General features: G+C 42.4%; 1 protein-coding gene across 1 annotated transcript in view; it reads left to right on the forward strand.

Moving 5' to 3' along the window:
* ULK2 (unc-51 like autophagy activating kinase 2) overlaps window positions 1–18,458 on the forward strand; it is a 38,209-nt gene extending 19,751 nt beyond the window's left edge. The window contains exons 12-28 of the mRNA XM_064677925.1: window positions 4–92; window positions 838–1,009; window positions 1,903–1,963; window positions 2,206–2,298; window positions 5,309–5,446; window positions 6,490–6,635; window positions 6,866–6,946; window positions 9,624–9,910; window positions 10,049–10,242; window positions 10,752–10,861; window positions 11,435–11,587; window positions 12,295–12,503; window positions 13,749–13,927; window positions 14,858–14,976; window positions 15,340–15,497; window positions 16,398–16,533; window positions 16,620–18,458. Of these exons, the coding sequence (XP_064533995.1) occupies window positions 4–92; window positions 838–1,009; window positions 1,903–1,963; window positions 2,206–2,298; window positions 5,309–5,446; window positions 6,490–6,635; window positions 6,866–6,946; window positions 9,624–9,910; window positions 10,049–10,242; window positions 10,752–10,861; window positions 11,435–11,587; window positions 12,295–12,503; window positions 13,749–13,927; window positions 14,858–14,976; window positions 15,340–15,497; window positions 16,398–16,533; window positions 16,620–16,687 (2,393 nt within the window). The 3' untranslated portion in view covers window positions 16,688–18,458. The remainder of the gene's footprint in view (window positions 1–3; window positions 93–837; window positions 1,010–1,902; window positions 1,964–2,205; window positions 2,299–5,308; window positions 5,447–6,489; window positions 6,636–6,865; window positions 6,947–9,623; window positions 9,911–10,048; window positions 10,243–10,751; window positions 10,862–11,434; window positions 11,588–12,294; window positions 12,504–13,748; window positions 13,928–14,857; window positions 14,977–15,339; window positions 15,498–16,397; window positions 16,534–16,619) is intronic.
* Window positions 18,459–20,956: the final 2,498 nt, after the last annotated feature.

The following is a 20,956-nucleotide window of genomic DNA, read 5'->3' on the forward strand; positions in this document are numbered from 1 at the left end:
CAGCTTGTCCTGTACCAGTGCCCACATACCCAGGCTCAGTCTCTGGCAGTTCCTGTGGTAGCTCCCCTTCCTGCCGCTTTGCTTCTCCCCCAGTAAGTTCTCTGTGGTACAGAACAATCTCTAGAAAATACTTTCTGTGATGTTTTAAACAAAAGTTCCTGAGTTTTTTAGATCTTTTAATTCTTGAGCAGTGTAAAACTGTCTTATTTTAAGAGCAAAGAGCAAGGAATACCCCTGTCTTTTGCTAGAATGCCATCAATGTTTTGGTTCTCTCTTGCTTCTTGTGTTGCACTCTGTGGGGTTTTTTTGCTGTTTTTCTTTATTGTTAAAGCAAAAATACATATCAAATGCTAGAGTAGCAAATCTATAGATATGCTAATATACTTTGCAATGTAATGATTGTTACAGATAAATTTTGAATTGCCCTTTTTGGCTAAGGCCCCTTATTACAAGCCAGTGCCTTCAGTTTGATGTGGTGTTTGGAAGAGGTACATCTATATCATCAGGAATGATTGAATAAATCACAGTTGTTTAAACTCACAGCCTGATCAATATAGGACTGTCTAAATTGACACTGCAGGGTTATCCAGTATTTGAAATTTCCAAATTGAAATATTGGAATATTGAAATAAATTTGATATTTCTAAAAACTTAAATCTAGGCTGATTTGGGGGTTTTTTTTGGTTGATTGGTTGGTTTTGTTGTTTTTGTGGGTTTTTTTTGACAAAACTAGTGTTGATTCTTTGGAAGCTTCATAGTTAAAAAGCATTTCTACTTTCTGAATCACTGCATTTACAGTGGTTTTCTTACTTTCTTTTTCTCACCAACCCCTTCCAGTCTCTGCCAGACATGCAGCACATTCAAGAAGAAAATTTGTCTTCCCCTCCATTGGGTCCTCCTAACTATCTGCAAGTCTCTAAAGACTCTGCCAGTACCAGTAGCAAGAACTCCTCTTGTGACACAGATGACTTTGTCCTTGTCCCACACAATATCTCTTCAGACCACTCATGTAAGAACCTTCCTTGTTTTTACATTTTAAACCAATCTCCACTCATAACAAAACTTTATGTCCTGTTACTTTTTGGCTCTCTCTTCTCTTAATGTGTCTAAATTCACAATGAAATTAATTTCTTTAGTTTGATTGCTCTTTGGAGGGAAACTATTTGGTACTGCATGTCCATCTGGGACATTTTCACCTTCAATTGAACAGCCAGATATGCCAAAGATACCGAGGTGATTCAAAGTCATGGAAAATATTGGGATTTGGCAGTAGGAGAAGAGAGTCAGTTGTAAACAACTGCTGATAAGAGGCCCAAGGGTTCTCTTAGTGGAGGCAGGCACTTTGTTTCCTCCAGACTAACTGAACAGCTCATGCTGTACAGCTTTAGATAATAACCAAGTGCAGGTAAAAACATAAACATACAAGGTGGGGCATCAGGCTGAGCTTATACAGGAGACAGGCTTGGATGTAGCACATTCCCATTTTACGTCATCCTCCCAACCTGAGCTGCACAAAGTCAGCTGATTTCTGTACAGTGCCACCAACTTGTGTTAAATATTTGACTAAAACTAGTGCCTGAAGGGCTATTTTTATAAACATCCCAATGCTGATGTCTTGTAGTCTTAAACAATGGATTTTATTTCAAAATTATTGTAATTAGCATAGCAAAACCCCACAAACAAACAACCAAATAACTTGTTAAATAACTCCCTTCCCCAGTTACGTTTCTGTTGGTGGTCACATTTGAGGTATTTTCCCACCAAAAAACAGTTTGTGGAAAACTTTCGTACGTTCACAGAAACGTTTGGTTTTTTTTTCCCTACAACAGTGATACTGGAGGTTTATTTTTTGGTGAGATTCTGCTTGCTGACGTGGGTTTTCCCTGTGTTCTGTTGCTGCAGATGACATGCCGTTGGGAGCAGCTGGCAGGCGAGCTTCCAGCGAGTTCTTGATGTGTGGAGGGTAGGTGTGCTGGGCTTTCTCCAGAAGAAGTCTCATGCTCTAAAGTTGGTGCTGCAGCTGCAGAAGGGGTTTCTGGGGTTTTGGCAGTGACGGGGTTTCATAGCTGTGTGGACTTTAAGATAAAGTTGAGGTGAATTTAATGTGAATATCTAAACAGCTTGAATTCAGGAAGTTTTGCTTCCAGGTAAAGAGTTTCTCTGATGTGAGGACCTGTCTTTTGACAGTGGTTTTCGTTTTCGCAGGCAGTCACCATTAACTATTTCTGGAAGCTCAGGAACTGTACAGAAACCATCCTCAGCCTCTTCTCGAAGTACTGCTTCTGGTACAGCCAACAGGTGTGTGATGTAGCCTTTGGACTTCCCCTCTTTAAGGAGGTTTTTCTGCTACTAAATGTTTTGGGTTGTTTGTTTTCTTTTAATTGTGGATGTCTACTTGGAAACTGGACTGAAGTAAAGCCAGACCTCTTTTTTGGCAGGCTCTCTACATTTCATGCAATCTCTGGTGCATCCCCAAAAGATTTCCTTAAGGAAAGAGAGTTTGTTTAAATTTTGAGCTGTTTAAAAGCAGAAACTTGAGAGACATAACTGACTTGTCTTCTGGTATGAAGCACAGCACAGTCTTTGTTTAGTGAGTCCAAATGTTGAATGCAGATGTATTTTAAGAAGTAGTTGTAAGAGAAGAGGAACTTCGAAAGCCCAGATTGCTGTGGATTTGTGTCTCGTGGCTGGCTTGGCTTGTCTCTGGTCACTGGGTGTGGCTTTTGTGAAGTGATTACTGTGAACTTCATATTTGTGTCTCACAAGATACCAAAGAAGTCACATGAAAGAGCTAAACATACACTGCAGGTTTTCCATCAGCAGGACTGGTAATTAGTCCCCTTTCTTCCACATGACTGTGGGCTTAAGTTTCTGCTTGCTTGACATAGAACTTATTTTCATCAGTGGTGCCTGGACTCTTTCCTGTGTTATATTGGAAAATGTAAAGCTTAATCATGGTGTTGAACTACTCATGTAATATCTAAACAGAAGGGTTAGATGTGTCATTTGATCAAGTGATGAATTTCATAATGTTTTCAGTACAAACAGAGGCAGGATGAGTGGCTAACTGGGGAATAAAGCGATTATGTTGGGTGTATTTTTGGCTTATGCCAATACTAGAGGGCTGCAAGTCAGCATTATTTGTTTAGAAATGCTTGTCACAAGAAAAGTTTGCTACTTTGTGCTGATCTTTGTGCAGTTTGTGAAATCTGCTGACACGGGGCTGCCAGTACAGCTTTTAGTCTTGCTGTTCATGTTTAAGGGCAGATAATAGGGGTTTGTAAAGATCCATTTGCCATGTACAGTGTGTTGTAAGTACACTGTAATTTCCTATTTTACATTGTGTCAGGCAGAGTTTGGAGAGTTACAGGTTTTATGAAAATATGCCAGTTATGTTATCTGTACATTAGTAAGTTAAGAGCTAAATGGTCACGTGATTGGAAACAGGTGCCTACTGTTCACACTGTGTTTGTACTATAATAGTTTGATTTAATTATTGGTTGAGTAAATTCAGTAACTGAATTCAGGGCTGCTTGGGGCATGGTCTGAAGAAAGCAGAGTTTAGTTTGGGGTTTTGGTTTTTTTATTTCCTGAGGAGGGTTCTTTCATTGTTTTTGTGGCTTGGGGATTTTTTTCTTTTTTTTTTTTTTACAAAAGGTTATGACCTGTGAAACAGTGAATTTTTCTGGTTAGCTGATCAAACTGAGTGAATTGTACTCGTAGTTATGCTGCTTTATGTCACACAGAAGAAGCTGTTGCACTTCTCAGTCTCCAGCCAGAATGGGCAGAGTAGGTCGAGGTGGTTCACCCTCCTGTGGTTTATTGCTAATTTTATTCTCTGGATCTCAGAGAAACAAGATTTGCATGCAGCTCTGCACACATCTGTATTGCATTTTCTCTAACTGGTAACAAACCACATCAGACTGGAGGATGCCTGACCAGAGCTGAGCTTTGGGCCTGAGCTGGAGAGCCCTGATGGGGCTGTGCCTCCCAGCACTGCTGCCTCCAGTCAGCTCACGGCTCAGGAGCTTGCTTGGACATACCTGCAGGGCTGTGGGAGAGCAGGGGAAGGCATTTTCCATGCTGAGGTCTTTAAAAGTTGAAGTGCCTTCGTGGTCTCCTCAGTGTCACCGCCACACTTTAATTGACATCTGGTTCCCCTCTCCTGGGGGTCCAGCCTTGGGAGCCTCCCTGTGCACCCTCAGTGTGCTGTGTTAGTCATGGCAGGTTGCCCACAGCCTTCATGTGGTTTCCACTTGTGTGACCTTCTCCTTGCCTGGAAGCTTTCAGGCTTTCTGCTGACTGTGTGCCCACAGCCCACTTCCAAATTGCTCTGTGGTATCCAGAAACTGGGTGGCAATAGAAGGACAACCTTTCTTTTGCTAAGGAAGTTCTGTGCATATTAGGAAGTAATATTTCATTCTTAGAGGTAGCAAAAAGAATAGGACAAATAGAGTCAGAAACCCAGATTTCTGTTCAGCTGTAGCCGTGTGGTGAGTGCTGTAACTGCTTGGCTTCTAGAATTTTTTCACATTTCTTTGAAGAATATGTACTTTTTCTTTGAAGACACGGTCAATAAAGGACCAGATACTAAACTGATTATCTTTGAAAGAGCCTATTTGTCTGAAATTCTTTCCGTTGAATTCTGTCTTCCTTTAAAACTGTTGGTAACTGATTACATGCAGTGGTTTGAGCCCCTTATCAGGCAGCACACTGAGGTGACTGACACTGCAGCTGAACTTGGGTTGTGCTGATCTGCACTTGGAGTCAGTGGATTAATGTTCAGGTGTGTGGTTTTGGCCCTTTTGTCAGGGCTCGGTTACATAACGTGTTTTCCTTTCGCAAGTTCACGGTGTCTCTGGGGATATCTCTCACTGTGCTTTAGTGGCTTTTGTCCACATTCCAGCCCTGCTGCTGAACTTCCTGTTCCTGGCGCAGTGGGTTTTCCTAGAACGCTATTTTGAAGTGTGGTAAACACAGAGTGGAGCTGGCAGGAAGTCAGAGGGATCTGGGGATCGCTGTGGTGCGTGACGGAGGGTTCCAGCCCGTACTGCACTCCCAGCTCCGGCTGATCCCAGCCAGTGTGGGAGAGGCAGGTGGCAGTGAACAGTTCCTGATCTTCCTCCGCACGGTACTGCAGCACAGTATTTAGGACAAGCCGAGATCACAGCGCACCCAGGGAGCGCAGAAGGAGTTTGTCTGCCTGTTTCCTAGATTTTCTTGAGACTTCTACAGTGGTACGATTCTGAGAGAGACCTGTCTGAGAGAGACCTGTATTCATCTCCTGTCCCCAACCTTCCAACTTCAGGCACTGTCAGCCTTCGGTGTCCCCCCGCAGCGAGACGGCGCCTATCCCGGTTCCCACCCAGCTCCGGAATTACCAGCGCATAGAGCAGAACCTCTCCTCTACTGCCAGCCCCGTGTCCAACCCCCACGGATCACCGAGGTCAGTCCGGGCTTTTTAACTCCTTCCTCTTGGTTCTGGTTTGTGTCTCCGCCCTGGCAGATGTCCGTGCCTTCTTGCTGATGTAATTTTTTTTTTTCTGCACAAAAACACACTAAAGAGACGTTTCAGTGATAACAAATAATAGTCCTTCACAATCTCAAGATTGTTGGATGGGTACTCGAAATATGCCATGAAAACAAAATGAGCTTGTTCTTTCGCTCAAATACAAAACAAGAAGGTAAAAAGATGAAGTCTTGCCTTTTTATTTCTCTTTGTGCATTGCATGGCATTACATCATAAATTAGAATGTCAGCAATAAGTTATGTCTTGTTTTCACACATGTAATGATGAGATGAATGCTTTGTTCTGTAGAATATCAAGGAAACATTTTTTGGCATGCCAGTTAGCCAGCTTGTTTTGTTACAAAGCTCTAGTGAGCCAGGCTTATTCTCTGCCTTGTGGTCTACAGGGTCGGGATGGTGAAGGTCAAAGTCTCATAAACAGGCTGCTCAGAACTCTGGAGATCTTTACAAAAACAAACCCCAGAGTTTCTTGCATTTTTATTCAGGATCTCCGATTTTGTGATAGTTGCTACTCTCAGGGAAAGGCCTTCCCCTTAAAAAATCTATTTTCAGTTTGTTCCATGTACAGTTCTCTGACCTCTACCCCAGACCCAATATGAAAACTTTGTCAGAATCTTTGCTGATTTAAAAATTGGCATTTGCAGCAATACGTTTCACTTGATTGTGAAATTAAAAATTTGATGATCAAGTTTAGAGTGTACTGTTTTAATGTTCTCTAGTTAACAGATTATTATGGCACTGAAAGTTAAAAAGTCTTTCTGAACAAAAGGAATTAAAACTCGATTATTTTCATTACAGGAAGCTTAGCTTAAGTTATTAGGTTAATAAGCTTCAGCATCTAAGCTTCCTCTTCTAAATATCAGTATTTTCTTTAACTGATCATTCTCCTCAGGGGATTCTGAAGCTTGTCTCAAGGACCCAGTTACCACAGTGTGTGTGACCATTCTTTTCACCTTGCAGAGCTGGAGTTGTGAGACGCTCCAACACCAGCCCAATGGGGTTCATGAAGATGGGCTCGTGCTCCCCAGTGCCAGCTGACACTGCCCAGGGGGTTGGGCGCAGGTTATCCACAGGATCTTCCAGGCCATATTCTCCTTCACCACTAGGTAAGCCCATAAATTCTTAGCAATTAGTAAAGCTTTATCTGGAACAGCAATTCAGAATGCTCCATGTTGCTTGAGATGACCTTCAACCACAATCTGCCCAACTAGGTCATGTGTGCAGAAATAATTTCTGTTAAATTACAGTAGTAAACTAACTAGGTTTTCACTTGCTTTACCTTCACATGCAGGTGAAGTATAAAGTGTAAATTCACATTTTGGTTTTGTTTGCATAGTTGGAACCATACCTGAGCAGCTTGGACACTGTTGTTGTGGACAACTTCAAGGACATGAATCAAGGAGTAGAAACTTCTCAGGTGGGTGACTGGAAAATGCAACCAGTACTATTTTGAGAGAGCTGCTAGAGTGTCTCGTGAAGAGGAAGGACAGCCAACACACATTAGTAAGGTTAATAGGAGACATTGAGTTAGTGGTGCCCCAGTTGTGGACTGTGTGACACCTTTCCCCACAACTAATTCCCTACTCAGTAAGAGAGCGACTGAAGTTTCTTTTTCTCAGAATGAGAAAGCAACTCTGATGAAGCCTGTGTTTAAACAGGGATGGTTTATAATGAATGGTAGTAAAGTGCTTCTCAGAATCTGGTCTTGATAGACCAGCTCTGTCATGCCAGTTCTCAGAAAAGGGAGGAAGAACTGCCAGTGTAGAGCGTGCAGCACGTTTTCATCATTCCTTTAGCAAGTCAGCTGGGATCTGGTGTTAGTGTTGCTAAGCAGTCACTGAGCTTTGCAAGTCATAAATTATGATGGCATGCCAGCAGGAAAAAAAAAGATCAGGAAGAAATAGGACTTGGAGATGTTCTGAGATTGTTAAAGATGGAATTGCACTGTAATGCCAGAAGGATTGGGCAAAAGAATATGCAATTCAGCAACATATTCTTTTGCTCTGTGCACATTTTGGGTGCATTTTCTTCTTTGACTTTCTAAGATGTGATGTTGAAATGGTCTTTCCCCTATTTAAACACTTTCCAAAATCATCTGGAGATGATGGAGCCTTCATTTCTTGGAGTAAGTTGGAATAAGTTCTATGATGTGCCTCCATAATTGCTATGCCATTGGCAGGCTCAACAAAAGGAATGAGTGGATCCTTAGATTTGAAATAGTATCTTTTCTTAAAAAGTGAAAAGGGTGTGTGTATACAAAGCCCTGTGTATGGCTTTCTTGTTGCAACTTTCTTTGGATAGAATTTTGTAGGGCTCTTGGTCTAGTGCCTTTTGCCAGTATCAAACTGACTTGTACTTGTAACATACCACAGCACTGCCTCTGTGGCTGCAAGGGTTTTTAATGTTTCATTTCTTCACATGTTTTCTGCATTCTTTTCCTACTTGACTTCGTTTCTTCGTTTCAAATGACTGCCATGGTATTTCTATTTGTAAAATACCACAAATGGCAGCGAGCCTGTTTCTCAGCACTTAAGTGGGTATGGGAAGCAGTCTTCTGCTTTGGGTGAGGTGAGGTCATCTGTGCTGGGACTTTTCTAAGGACTGAAGATTCTGTTGTAGTGTAGCTTCTGTACTAATTGAGCTGTTCTTGCTGCCAGTGGCAGCAGAGGACACACTTCTGATTCAGAAGCTTTCCCTGGGGTGGCAACAGCACTAGAACAGTAACCAGTGAGGTTTAAGACTGATTCTGAAACGACAGGTGAGGGCTGTCAGTGTTGTGAGACAGATGAGCAGAGGGATTTCAGACAAGCAAATTCTTGGCTGGAAAGTTAATGAGAACTAGACTCAATCCCTCTGCTAGAGCTGCAGGCAGACAGGCTGTTCTAAAACATTCTGCTTAATGGGGTGGAATGAAATCAAGACAAAGTAGCTCATATTCAAAACCTAACTAGCAAAAGCATAGGCTTGAGAAGGTTCAAAAAGGTGGGCACTTCACTGAGCAAACTGCAAGAAGTTTGTGATGGTTTTTTGGACCATACATTTATGAAATGGAGCTTATCTCAGAAGATTGTCATGGCCAGCTTTTAAAAACCCTCTCTAGTTTTATGATTCATTTTCAGTTTTGCCCTGTTTCTTTCTTTCTTTTTTTTTTTTTTTAAAGCATGAGTGAAATTGTCAGTTCTTTGAGGTCACAGACAGGCATTTTCTCTTGGAAGCTGTGGCAATAAAGCTGAAGTATGATGTACTATTTGTAACCCTGCCCAATTCCTTATCATCAGACATAAAAACATATACAAGGAACAGACTGTTTCATCACATTTCAGGTTCCTTATTTTGAAAGAGGAAGGGCACCTTTGAGTAGGTGAGATGTTTATAAGAGATATTTCCCCAAAGCCCTCTGATTAAATGACAACTTGCAGCTCTTCCATTTCCATTTGCTGTAGGAGAAACTTCGCACTCCTACCTAAGTGTGGGCTTCCTTTGCAAGCTTCTGAAAAAGTCTGACAGACTAAAAAGCAAATGACTGTCCAAAGCAGTGATCCCAAACTGTTCCATCTGGATATTTTGGTTCTCTTAAGTACCCAGTTTTCCTGCAGGAACATGAACTGCCTTTGTGTCTGCAAATGAAGTCGTTGCACACAAAACAAGTCATTAACATGCAATGTTGTATTCATGCACTTGTTTGCAAGAATATCATTCCAGGGCTTGAGAACATCTATTCAACCAAGAGCCTTGGCTGCTGCACTTGGAATTTCAGTGTTGGTTATGCCATTCCTGCTGAATCCAACCACGTTATTTGTCTTGATGCAGGTTGCCAGATGTATTGCAGCTGCCAGTACAGCTGTCACCCTGAAATCTTGCCTATTTGGCAGCTTAAACTTCTCATCAGTGTACTGTAGCCTTAGTCTAAATAATCCATGGGCTAAATCCAGTCTCCTTGCCATCTAGTGAGCTAATGATCAAACACATCTCAATATTTGCAGTCCCAACTGCAACTCCTTTCAGTTTAATGTTGTTCTCTGGAATTTTGGGCTTTATCAGTACATTTTCCAAGCACTGTAAGCAGAATTTTACTTTGTTTCTCATCCCCACAGGTTCTCCAATACCACCTTCTCAATCTCCACAGTCACTTCTGATGGGAGCGAGGTTGCAGAGTGCTCCTACTCTCACAGATATTTACCAAAACAAGCAGAAGCTCAGAAAGCAGCACTCGGACCCAGTGTGCCCATCCTATGCTGGGTATGGATACAGCCATTCTCCACAACCAAGCAGGCCAGGTAGCCTGGGAACATCACCTACCAAACACATGGGATCCTCACCCAGGAGCTCAGACTGGCTGTTCAAAACCCCACTGCCAACGATCATCGGCTCTCCCACCAAGGTTTGTTAAGTTTACTGTTGTCAGTCAAGTGTGAAGTGGTAACACACTGCCTTAAACCATTCCTGAGAATATTTTGGGGTTCCAACTTCGGAGTTTTTTGTTCTTGATGTTTGGTGTTCTTGCTCTTGATTCTTTAAGGCAACAGCTCCTTTCAAAATACCTAAAACTCAAGCGTCCTCGAACTTGCTGGCCCTGGCGAATCGCCAGGGCTTGGCCGAAACCCCGCTGCAGCCTAAAGATATCGCTGACCCAAGAGATTTCACACACTTCCACTCGACCCAGGGAGCTGACAAACAGGCAGGAGAACAGCACAGCAAAACTACCTTCGGCAGGTGGGCACCACAGTGTTTGTAACCTGGCACGCTGGGGGGGTAGCTGGGCAGAAGAACGTGCACTGCACGCGGCGACTCGGAGGGGACGAGGTGCAGACAGTGAGCTGTGAGGGGATGCTGAGGTTTGCTGTGTGCTACAGAAACATTTTGTACTGGGTTATAAATATAGCAGGGACTTCCTGCAGCACTTTGTGTTGCTGTCTGCTTCCCTTTTGTTTTGATCGTGTGAATCTGGAATTTCATTGCCTCTGCATAAAGCCTGTTCAGTTTTTTGCTTGAAAATATCTACGACAAAATTTGCAACGTAAGTTTTTAAGAGAAAAAGGTCTCTTTGTTTTTGTGGTTAGCTCTATTTTAGTAGATCCATGATAAACAGCAAGAGTTCAATACTTGCTCTACTTCTGTTGAAAAATTCTCTACAGTACTAAGAATCTGAAAGTCATCCTTAGTTGCAAGTTGGATGATCTTACTGAATGACTTTTTGGGAATTTTTATTTTTTCCTATCCAGGTCTGTTAGTACTGGGAAGCTGTCAGATCAACAGGTAAAGACTACCCTTGGGGGCCAGCTATACCAGGGCAGTACAGACAGCCTGAATACAGAGCGGCCAATGGATACAGGTGAGGATCAGAGGGATATATCCAAGCTGTCTTATGTGCTCGGCTTTTTATGGAGTGCCAACTAGATACAGTTCTGCTTCCAACTTCAGTGACTGGTTCTGACAATTTTTAGCCTCAGCACAGAAGGCTTTTTTAATCTTTAGGGGACTTGTTCCATTTTTTTAGCACAGCTTTAAAAATAACTGAGACAGGAAAATATCTATTTCTGTGCTAAACACAGAAATATCTCGATTGCCTGTAGTGGCTGGAGAGGTTTGTGTTTTTCTGATTTACTTTTATTTTTGTTTCAATATTTGTGGTTGTTTCATTTCTTAATTCCACTCTGATTTCATAGGAAAGCCAGTTTATGTAATTCTGCATCTTTTTTTTTAAACTGTAAACTTGACTATTCTTGTGTATCACCAAGAATATCCACTCAGCTTGTTTTATTTCCTGTCAGAAATTTTAACTAGTCCAGGTCTTGGATCTACATCAAACCATGTTGTGTTGCAGTGCTCCAATTTGCTGCATATAATTACTTATTGGTGTGATTACATGTAATAGGGGCTAACTTGCTGAAATCTTCTCTTCCAGCTCCAGCAGGAGCCTATGGAATTGCAATGGCCACTCCATCCATGGGAAGCGGGGCAAGTTCTCGGGCTGTCATGTTTACTGTGGGGTCCCCTCCCAGCAGTGCCACCCCTCCTACCTGCACCCATATGGTCCTCAGAACAAGAACCACCTCAGGTAAGGCTTTCCCTGACAGCTGTGGACTGTTCTCAGACACAGCATTTAGGCTTGTCCACTTCTTGGGCTGGTGAACTGATTGCTGCCTTGCACGGGTCCTCCAGGCCATACAGTAAAAGTGCTCTGTAAAGTGGAGATTAATATCAGATGGTTTCTGCCTTTCCCCTCCTACAGAGGGTCAGGTGCACAGATTTACAGTACAGCAGTGTGTAACCTCCTGTGTCCACAGCTTTACTCCACCACAGGGAGTATAAACTCTGTGACAAAGGTGGAGAGGAAAAATTAGAATTCTGAGTTTTGGCTGCTTCTGTGCATTGTCCCCGAGACAGCACACAAAGGGTGGGAGCTGACTGCATTTTGGCATGTGTCAGGGGTGCTGCCAAATATGAAAGATCTCAAGGTTAAGGCCTTCATGTGCTCAGAGTGAGCAGAACTCTGCAGCAATGTGCTGTTGTGACCTACAGCACAACCTTTGGGCTGCACTGTTGGGCTCTCTGCCTTGTAACCCTTGTCAGCCCTATCCCAGAATCTGTGTTACGAGTTGTCACAGTTGCTTATGGGGTAGCCTTTGCATTCTCTACAGAGCAATGCAAGGAGCAACGAGGAGAGCCTCCCAAGGGGAATCTGGGATGACTCCTGATCTGTCACTTGCTGTCATCCTGTGGGACAGCCTTTTAGACTGAATCTGTGTGTTGTTTTTCTTGTAGTTGGATCAAACAGCTCTGGAGGGTCCCTCTGCTCCACTAGTGGCCGTGTATATATGGGCTCTCCTCCTGGTATTTATATGGGCTCTTCTCCTCCGGGGGCCGAGGCGGCTCCGAGTCTGAAGTACATGCCTTATGGTACTTCGCCTCCCAGCCTAGAGGGCTTTATCACTTTTGAAGCTCCAGAGTTGCCTGAGGAAACCTTAATGGAGGTATAGATAAAAATAATTTAATGTTTTATAACGTATAATGTTGCTAAGACAGAGGTGTGGCAAAACCAGGACTGCTCAGTGCGCTCCGTAGTTTCCGCTTCGCTGTCTCGCCTGTTCCCGTTTTAAGATCTTGAAAATATTCCTGTATCAATTGTGGCCAGTTTCTCTGTGGTAGTTGTTCCTGGTGTTTCATATGTTTGAGCAGGTAACCAGAGGAACATGGCTGCTTTTGTCCACCAGAGCCTCTGTTTAATGCCAGCTCTCTGGACGTGGGTGCTGACAGTAGCAACGCCCCTCTGAGCATTTAAATGATTCTTCACAGTCAGGGGATGACGTTAAATCCTACTTGTGGGAAGAATGTCCTACATTTCTTAAAATGTGTGGGGGAGTGACACTTTAAAAACACAAATTGGGGTGGTCTGTCACCAGAACACTATCCTTGGGCTGTACATTTCTCAAGACAGATTGCTGTTCTGTTTTCTGATTCACATCTTGCTGGAAGGTGTTTGGGTCTCTGTATGATCTAATCTATATGTTATAACATATAGGCAGTATGTTGTATTCTTCCCACAGATGGAGTTTAAAATGTATTTAGACCTACATTATTAATGAAAGTCTTATAAATATTGCTGAGATATGTTTGGTTAGTTTTGAAGGCTAACTTTTTTTTGAGCAGAGACTACACATGTAGCATCAGCTTTACTCACCAAGCAGGAATGAGTTGTTAGCTCCAGTTGGAATTGTTTAGTCTAAACTGTAAACTTTGGCAACAGCCACCTTTTTACACAATATAATTTTAGAACTAATTGTAAATTAGAGTGAAGGAGATTAAGTATGAAGCTCTAGCTTGATTCTTTTGTAGTTATCAAGTCCATTATATAATAAAAGACAAATGTTACTCCTGGCTCCTCATACAAGTGCCAAGCATACTTTTGTGTTGCTGAGATGTCCACTTTGGTTCCTTTAGTTCTTCAGGTTTCAACAAACATAGAACTCCATGTACCAGTTCCTTTGGCTTTTTTGAAAGACTCTTAAGTATAAGCTACAGTATCTTGAATTCATTAACAGAGAGAGAATCTGTTGGGCTGATTGGACCCATTTGGTCCTGCAGTCCTCAGTGCTGCCTCTACCACGATGTGATTTCTGCACAGAACATAGCAATAAATCCTCAAATGATTAGCAGGAGTTTTAACCGTGCCTGGTGGCTTACAATGGTTAAACTGTTGTCATCTCCCCCTCTGGCAGAGAGAACACACAGACACACTGCGTCATCTAAACATGATGCTGACATTTACAGAATGTGTTCTGGATCTGACGGCAGTGCGGGGAGGAAACCCAGACCTGTGCACTTCTGCTGTGTCGCTGTACCAAATCCAAGAGAGCATCGTTGTTGATCAGATCAGCCAGCTCAGCAAAGAGTGGGGGTGAGTATGTGGTCAGACAGGATCAGGAGAATTAGCCAAGATTGAACACATCAAATGTGTGTTGAAACCGTGCCCTTTTTGTTGGGAGTGCTTGATTTGCTGTTTAGAATCTTTATAGGAACGGATTTTTTAACAGCTGAAGACAGATCAGAAAACAGCAAATGACAGGGAGATGTTTGCTAGCAGGCAAATAAATGATCAGTGTTTTCTGGTCTGCCACATAGGCTGGGGAAAGTGGTGAGGAGTTCAGGTTTGAGGTGCAGCAGTGCCTTTCTAAGCGTAGAAACTTGTGCACCAGCTTCTGTCAGATCTGAGCCCTCATCCCTTCCTGTTCACTGAAGCAGTAGGACTGAGGTGGAGGTTGGGAAGGGGGAAGGAGTGTCCAAATTTCACTGTTTTTTCAGTTGAACAACAGCCTTAACACAAAATCAAAAGCAAGGAGAAATACGAGAAATTTGGAGTGGTGAGAAAGGGCAGTTCCACTTCCTGCCTTCTTCCTGAAAAAAAATAAAATAAAACCCACCAAAAAAACCTTGCAAAGTGTTTGCTTTTCACAACTGAGAATTCCAGGGGCATAGGAAATGACACTGTGAGAAAAGTACACCCAGTCACTTGTGGTGAGATGCTGACCTCAGGCAGTGAGTCCCCACAAAGAAGTGTTGCTTTTTAAAATGTCTGCAGTAAAGCAGTTTGTATTTGCTGCTGCAGCTACTAGATGAGCAGATGTCCCCTCAACCCGTGACAGAGTGTTTGTGAAGGGAAGGGAGGGGAGGGGTGGAGTTGCATTTTAAACATCTGTCTTCCTTTTCTGCTGTTGCTGGGTGCTGTGGAGGGTTGTGATTAAAAAGTGGTGTCTGCCTATGGCTCGAATGTGTTCCAGAAAGGTGTTTTGATGCATAATTATTATTTTTTTTTCCTCCCTCTCCCTAGACAAGTGGAGCAGCTGGTGTTGTATATGAAAGCTGCCCAGTTACTGGCATCTTCTCTGCATCTTGCCAAAGCACAGGTCAAATCGGGGAAACTGAACCCATCCACTGCTGTTAAGCAAGGTAGATGCAACATCATCTGATTTGCTTTGCTTGTGAATTTTCTTTGCTGATACATCACTCAGAAAAGTTTCAGTTGCAACATTTGTGTGTTTTTCTTCTGTAGGAGAGAACTGAAAATATGTACAATTGCACAATTCTGATAGTAAACAAAGATGCAGCCAGAAACTGTTAGGGAATGGGCAGTTATTAACTTGAAATGGAAGTTATTTGATATATAGTCAAGTCATAGAAGGGGCGGAGTAAATAAACATTAAAAGCACAAGTTTAAACAAATTTACTTTGGCAGTGCTGAGTAAAGCTAAACTGAGGCTATGTTGTTGGTTTGGTTTGGTTTTTTTTAATTTCTTCTTACCTTTCTTCCAGTTGTGAAAAGCCTCAACGAGAGATACAAATTCTGTATTGGCATGTGCAAGAAGCTGACTGAAAAGTTGAATCGTTTCTTTTCGGACAAGCAAAGGTTCATTGATGAAATCAACAGTGTAACTGCAGAGAAACTCATCTACAGCTGTGCTGTGGAAATGGTAGGTCACTCATTTTACCTCAACTATAGGAATTGTTTCATCCTCTCACATCCCTCTTCCACCTAACCAGAAAACAGAATGTATGTTTCCAGAATTCTGTTTATGGTAATTTTTGTTAGTGTTTTGTTCTCTTTCCTGCCCTGCCTTAACTGTGGCTAAAGTTCCTGGCAGATACTGTTCCACAGGGATGTTTCCCCTACATCAGCACATTTGGAATATAAGCACTAGGAAATAAACTCCTAAACCACACAGCCCTGTGTGCTCAAGTCTCACCCAGGAAGGCTCACTAAAGCATAGGAGTAGCTTCAATCAATCTGCCAGGTCAATCTGAACATCAGTCTGTTCATACAGAGCAAAAATAGTAGCAAACATGTGGAAGCTTTTTCATTACTTGATATTTCTGTCTGCAGGTGCAGTGACTGTACAGGAAACTTTAACTGTTTTTTGGAGGAGAGGGAATTCTTTTTAACACCAGTGTCACACAAAAGATTCTGGCAAATACTGTGCTTAACCCTGATAACGGTGTAGTTGTGCACGATTAATTTGGCTTCTTTACAAGAGAACATAGGTATAAGAACGAGCATATTTATTCATTTGTTGTTGTAACACATGGAACCACAAAAGATCAAAAAGTGCTTTCATAGCTTTTATGTGCAGAATATTCTCAGTTAACACAGCACAGGTGCTATAGCCTCTCAGACTTGGAATCACAGAGAGTCTTGGGTTGGAAAGGACCGTAAAGACCATGTAGTTCCTACTTAATTTTGTTGTCTCAGTTATAAAAACACATCAGCTAAATTAAGGCTCAGAAATATTTTCCTACGGACATCAATTCCGAATTTTTCATTTCATCACTTGCCTGATGCAGTTCATGTGACTGAACCTCCTGACTGATTCCAGGTGCAGTCGGCGGCTCTGGATGAGATGTTTCAGCAAACTGAAGATATCACATATCGATACCACAAGGCAGCCTTGCTGCTGGAGGGACTGACTAAAATACTGCAAGACCCTGCAGATATAGAAAATGTACACAAGTGTAAGTTCATGTTGAATACTGACAATTACATGGAGTTGATTGTAAAACAGCACTGGTCATCACCTGTTGTGTCCCTCTCTCTGCAGATAAATCCAGCATCGAGCGAAGGCTTTCCGCACTCTGCTACAGCACAGTGGCTGTGTACGAGCAGTAGGAATATCCTGAGGACCAGATGGTGTGAACATAAGGGACCACATCAGTGATACTGCACTTTTTTCACTACAGCTTCATTGTTGTCCTTGTTCTGCCCCATGTGGAAGATGATTCTTACATTTCTGTGGTGACTACCAAAGAAACAGCAGCATATTCAAAGAGGAGAAATTCCAAAAGTACACTTGCCTTACCGATCCAGCAGCTCCTTTTCCTTCCTAGCAACAGAATTTAAAAGAATCTCTCTTCACATTTCAAACTGATCCTTGTACGTGTGCTTTGAACTTGAACGATCAGGGTTTGTCTTTTTTTCCTCATGAGGTTTTTAAGAGAGTGGATCCTTCTGCGTCAGGTACAAAAAGACACTTCCCTCAGAAGATTCCCTCGAGAGGTTTTTAAGCTGTCAGTAAAATGTGGCTGAGTGAATTTGGGAAACCCTAACCATGTGCAAGTGCTGCTTGAAGCTTTTGGGGCTAAGCTGCCTTGTATTGGAGCTCACCTGTTGTAAACATGGCTCAGGTTGTGATATGAAGGGATGGAAAGAGCGCACTCTTACACAGGGGAAAGGTGGTGATGGAAGAAATTCTCTCCATCTGTGCAGAATCCCCAGGGGGTTTTCAGCTGATGTGGATACAATTTGATGATCTTCTTCCAAAATATTTTGTTTTGCACTAATTTACTAAAGCAACTGTATATTCATTTTTGAAGAACTATATTAAAAAAAAATTTAGAGAAAGAAGGCACAATGGACTTGGCTGAATTTCATTTCAGTGTACATAAAATTCTTTTCAGAATTTCAGATGTAGCTTCTAGAAGACTTTCAAACAAACTGTAAAAACTTGTATTCATGTGAACCTTTCCATTTTATACCTATTTGTCTAATACTTGAGTAACTACTGCTCTGGACTTTCTCAGTAATAGCAATGTTGAGTTGCTGGTTGTTTGCTTTTATATAGATTTGGTTGCATCTTTTGTTGTGCATGCAAAATGTGCATTAATGCCTGCAGTCTTTAGGGGTGTAATGACAGTTCTCTGTAGTTTGTTTCTCGGGCAGTATTACAATAAATACTGTAAACTGAAAGGTTCTGCAAGGAACCATGCAAAAAAAAATACCCAGAAAATAATGTTGCGATTTGAGATGCTGATAAATTGATGTAGAATCTCTACATAGAGTGTGTGAAAAATCAGGATTATTTTGTGTGCATTTTGGGGGAGAGGTGGGAAGCTTCATTTCGCCTTATAGGCATTATCATTTCAAGCATCCCATGAGATCATCAGGTCAGCGATTTGCAAAGTATTTAGGCAGATCAGCTTCTCTGGAAATGGTTCCTATACTTTATTTTTGGGACTTTTTTTGTTACTCAACTGCTTGAATACTTGAATAAACCATTCTCCAGGACAAAATCATTTTAATCCTCTTAAACACAGTGGTCTGAACTATTTGACAAAGTTGTACAGGGCTTACACATCAAAATATTGTTTCAGTGTTCGGATAACCATGTGTTTCCTTTACTTTGACAGAGTAATGTACTTTTTACCTTATTTATCTGTATGAAATTCCAACAGTTAATTTGAAAGTGTTTGTTTATATAATGTTTGTATTTTTAGGTCTTTAATACGGTGTTTCTACCTCTCCTTTGTAATTGCATGCATTATTCTTGGAACTAGGTAATAACTCACTGAACTGTTGCGTAATAGCCTTTTTATTATGGCCTGTATAAATGTATATTAAGGTAAAAATAAATACTGACACTAGAAGTGTTTCTATGGTACAACTTGAGTTTCTGTGTCTCTGTAACCAACGGTGTTAAATTCAGGGAGAACAGTCTGTACTTGGCTGGTTAAACCAGTTGCTGAATGTTCCCCTCAGCAGCTGGAGCTGCCACCAGGGCAGGATGGGGCAGCATCCTTGAGTTCCTTATCTCTGGGTAGCTCTGGCACAGAGTGTCCCCGAGTTTGTTTTCCCTGGCTTTAGGAAAACAATTTACCCTGCTTCTTTCTTTTTTAATTATTTTTTTTTTCTTAACTTGGGCTTGAAAACGAAAATGCTAAGTAGGATCCTGGGTAACAGCTGTATGTTCTTTCAACAAGGTGCTTATTTGTTGCCTCTAGCAAAGAGGAGCTGTCTGGGCTGCCAGAACAGCCTATACAGAGCTAATTGACAAAAACTGGCAGGAAGTTACAATTTCTATCCACAGCTTACCAAAAATGGGCTTTGTTCACCTTAGAGCTGATACCCTCTCCCCAGCTGAGTGGTGCTGTGGTAGCTGCTAATGTGGCTGTTGTATTTCTTAGTTGTACTATCAAAATTTTCCCAATTTATTACTGTGGCTGGCACATAAAGAGGATGAGGAAGGAGTGAGCGGGGAATGCTAATGACATGTCTGAACCCAAATCTAGGAACAAAGCAACAGCCTCAGTGCACAAGACTAGGAGATAGGCTGCTTTTCCCAGGAACTCACGGGTTTTTGTTGGTTTTCTTTTTTTTCCTCTCAGGATTCAAGCTCATTCTCCTTCCCTTCTTGCCAACAAGACTCCAGCTGCACAAACAGGAGGAGGAGAAGAAAAGGGCCATTCTTGCTGGCTGTTTTCAGGAGGAGGAGACCAATGTTCATGGCCTGTCTTTCTGCATAAACTCATTTCACAAAGATCCTGAAGCTGTCCTCTGTCTCCGGCTCCCCGCGCTAAACAGCAGGTGCTTGTTTTTACCAAATGCTTTTTTTTTTTTCCCCCAGCCTTTGAAAGATAGAACTTGAAAGGAGATATTTGATGTGCTTTTCTAGTTCAGCTCTCCAGCATCTCCTCAAGCTCCATGTTCTGTACTTGTTCCTCTCTCTCCATAGTGTATATTGTCAACTCGGGAATCTAAAACACGTTTTGACTCTGACATTTGCTGCTCTTTTATAAGCAAGTTGAACTCTCAGCCCTTCCTCTGATGCAGAGAATGAAATCTAATTAATTTGACTTGCAACTAACATGCTACAAGTTACTCCAAGAAGCATTTTTGCTGCGTGAGTTGTTCCTGAGACTTGCTACCTTCTGCGTAGTTCTTGCTACTTGCTTGTACAGCTCCATCCAGGTATTGCTGTGTCATCTCAGAGTTCAGAGGCAATAACTTGTGACTCACCCTGTTGTGGTGCTGTGCTCAGCTGCACCCAAAAGTGAAGCTTACTTTTCGTCAGGAGCAAGGAAAGCTGGATCCTGCTGCTTCCAAAGCTTTGAAATTCAGATAGGCTGGCTTGTGACCTGACTTGTGACCCACCTCCTTTTTGTTTCCTGTTTCCTCTCCTTTTTTTTTTTTTTTTTTTTAAATTCTAATTCTTTGACTTTTGTGTCTGCTCTGAGCTTTGCTTGCTACTATCTTTTTTTGACTGTCCAGGACACCTTTTAAGTCTTTAAGGAAATCTCCTTTTATCCTGAACTTCCCTGTCCGACCTGAGCCATAGCCCTGGCTGTGGCTTTTTCCAGAGTGCTCCCATAGCTCCTCCTTTCTGCAGAGGAGTGAAGTCTATCCGGGTAACCCCTCTCCTGAGGTCTCTAAGTCAGCTGGAGCCCGGTGGAACTAAGCCTTGGCATTGCTCCTTTGGACAAACACCTTTTCAATAGGCTTTTGTGCACGGCAGGCTCCCCCCTCCTCTCTGCCTGAAAGCAAACCGAGTGCCAGTGGGGCTGTTGAGTCTTGTTGCAGTCCTTGTGCCAATCATTCCCATTGTTTCTTTGTGTCGCTTTTCGCATTTTCCATGGCCCCAGCTATGTCTACAATGCAGCCCACAGACCACGGCTCTGTACGACACAGTATCTCCTTCTTGCCACTCTGAGATCAGCCACAGCTTTCAAAACAAGTGATGCCATAAATGAACTGAGCTCTATTTATTCTTGCAGGTTCCTTAAAACCTCTCCCTGTTGTTCATCTTCTGTGCCCGCTTTTACGCTTGAGTGCTGTTTGCACTTTGTATCTGCCCATCTTGTGCCACTGGGTGGATTCTGTGACTTCTGGAAAACACTTGGAACTGAGGCTAGGCAGACATTTAAGCAGAAATTGAGGATTGTCAGCCTAGCTCAAAACTTACAGTTCTGTGAGCGTGGTGTGCAAGCTAAACAAATATTTATTGATTAGCTGTGGTTTTTTGGTGGACTTTTGAAACCAAATACTGCACAGCTTATCTTCCAAACCAAAGTCCTCCTTCCCCAGGGCTCTGCTGGGTGATTTTTGGGAGCAGGGCAAGGACCAGCACAAAGGGCTGCTCCCCAGGGCAGGCAGGGCAGGATCCTG

This window comes from Pseudopipra pipra, chromosome 21 (assembly GCF_036250125.1).
Source record: "Pseudopipra pipra isolate bDixPip1 chromosome 21, bDixPip1.hap1, whole genome shotgun sequence".
Taxonomy (NCBI): Eukaryota; Metazoa; Chordata; class Aves; order Passeriformes; family Pipridae; genus Pseudopipra; species Pseudopipra pipra.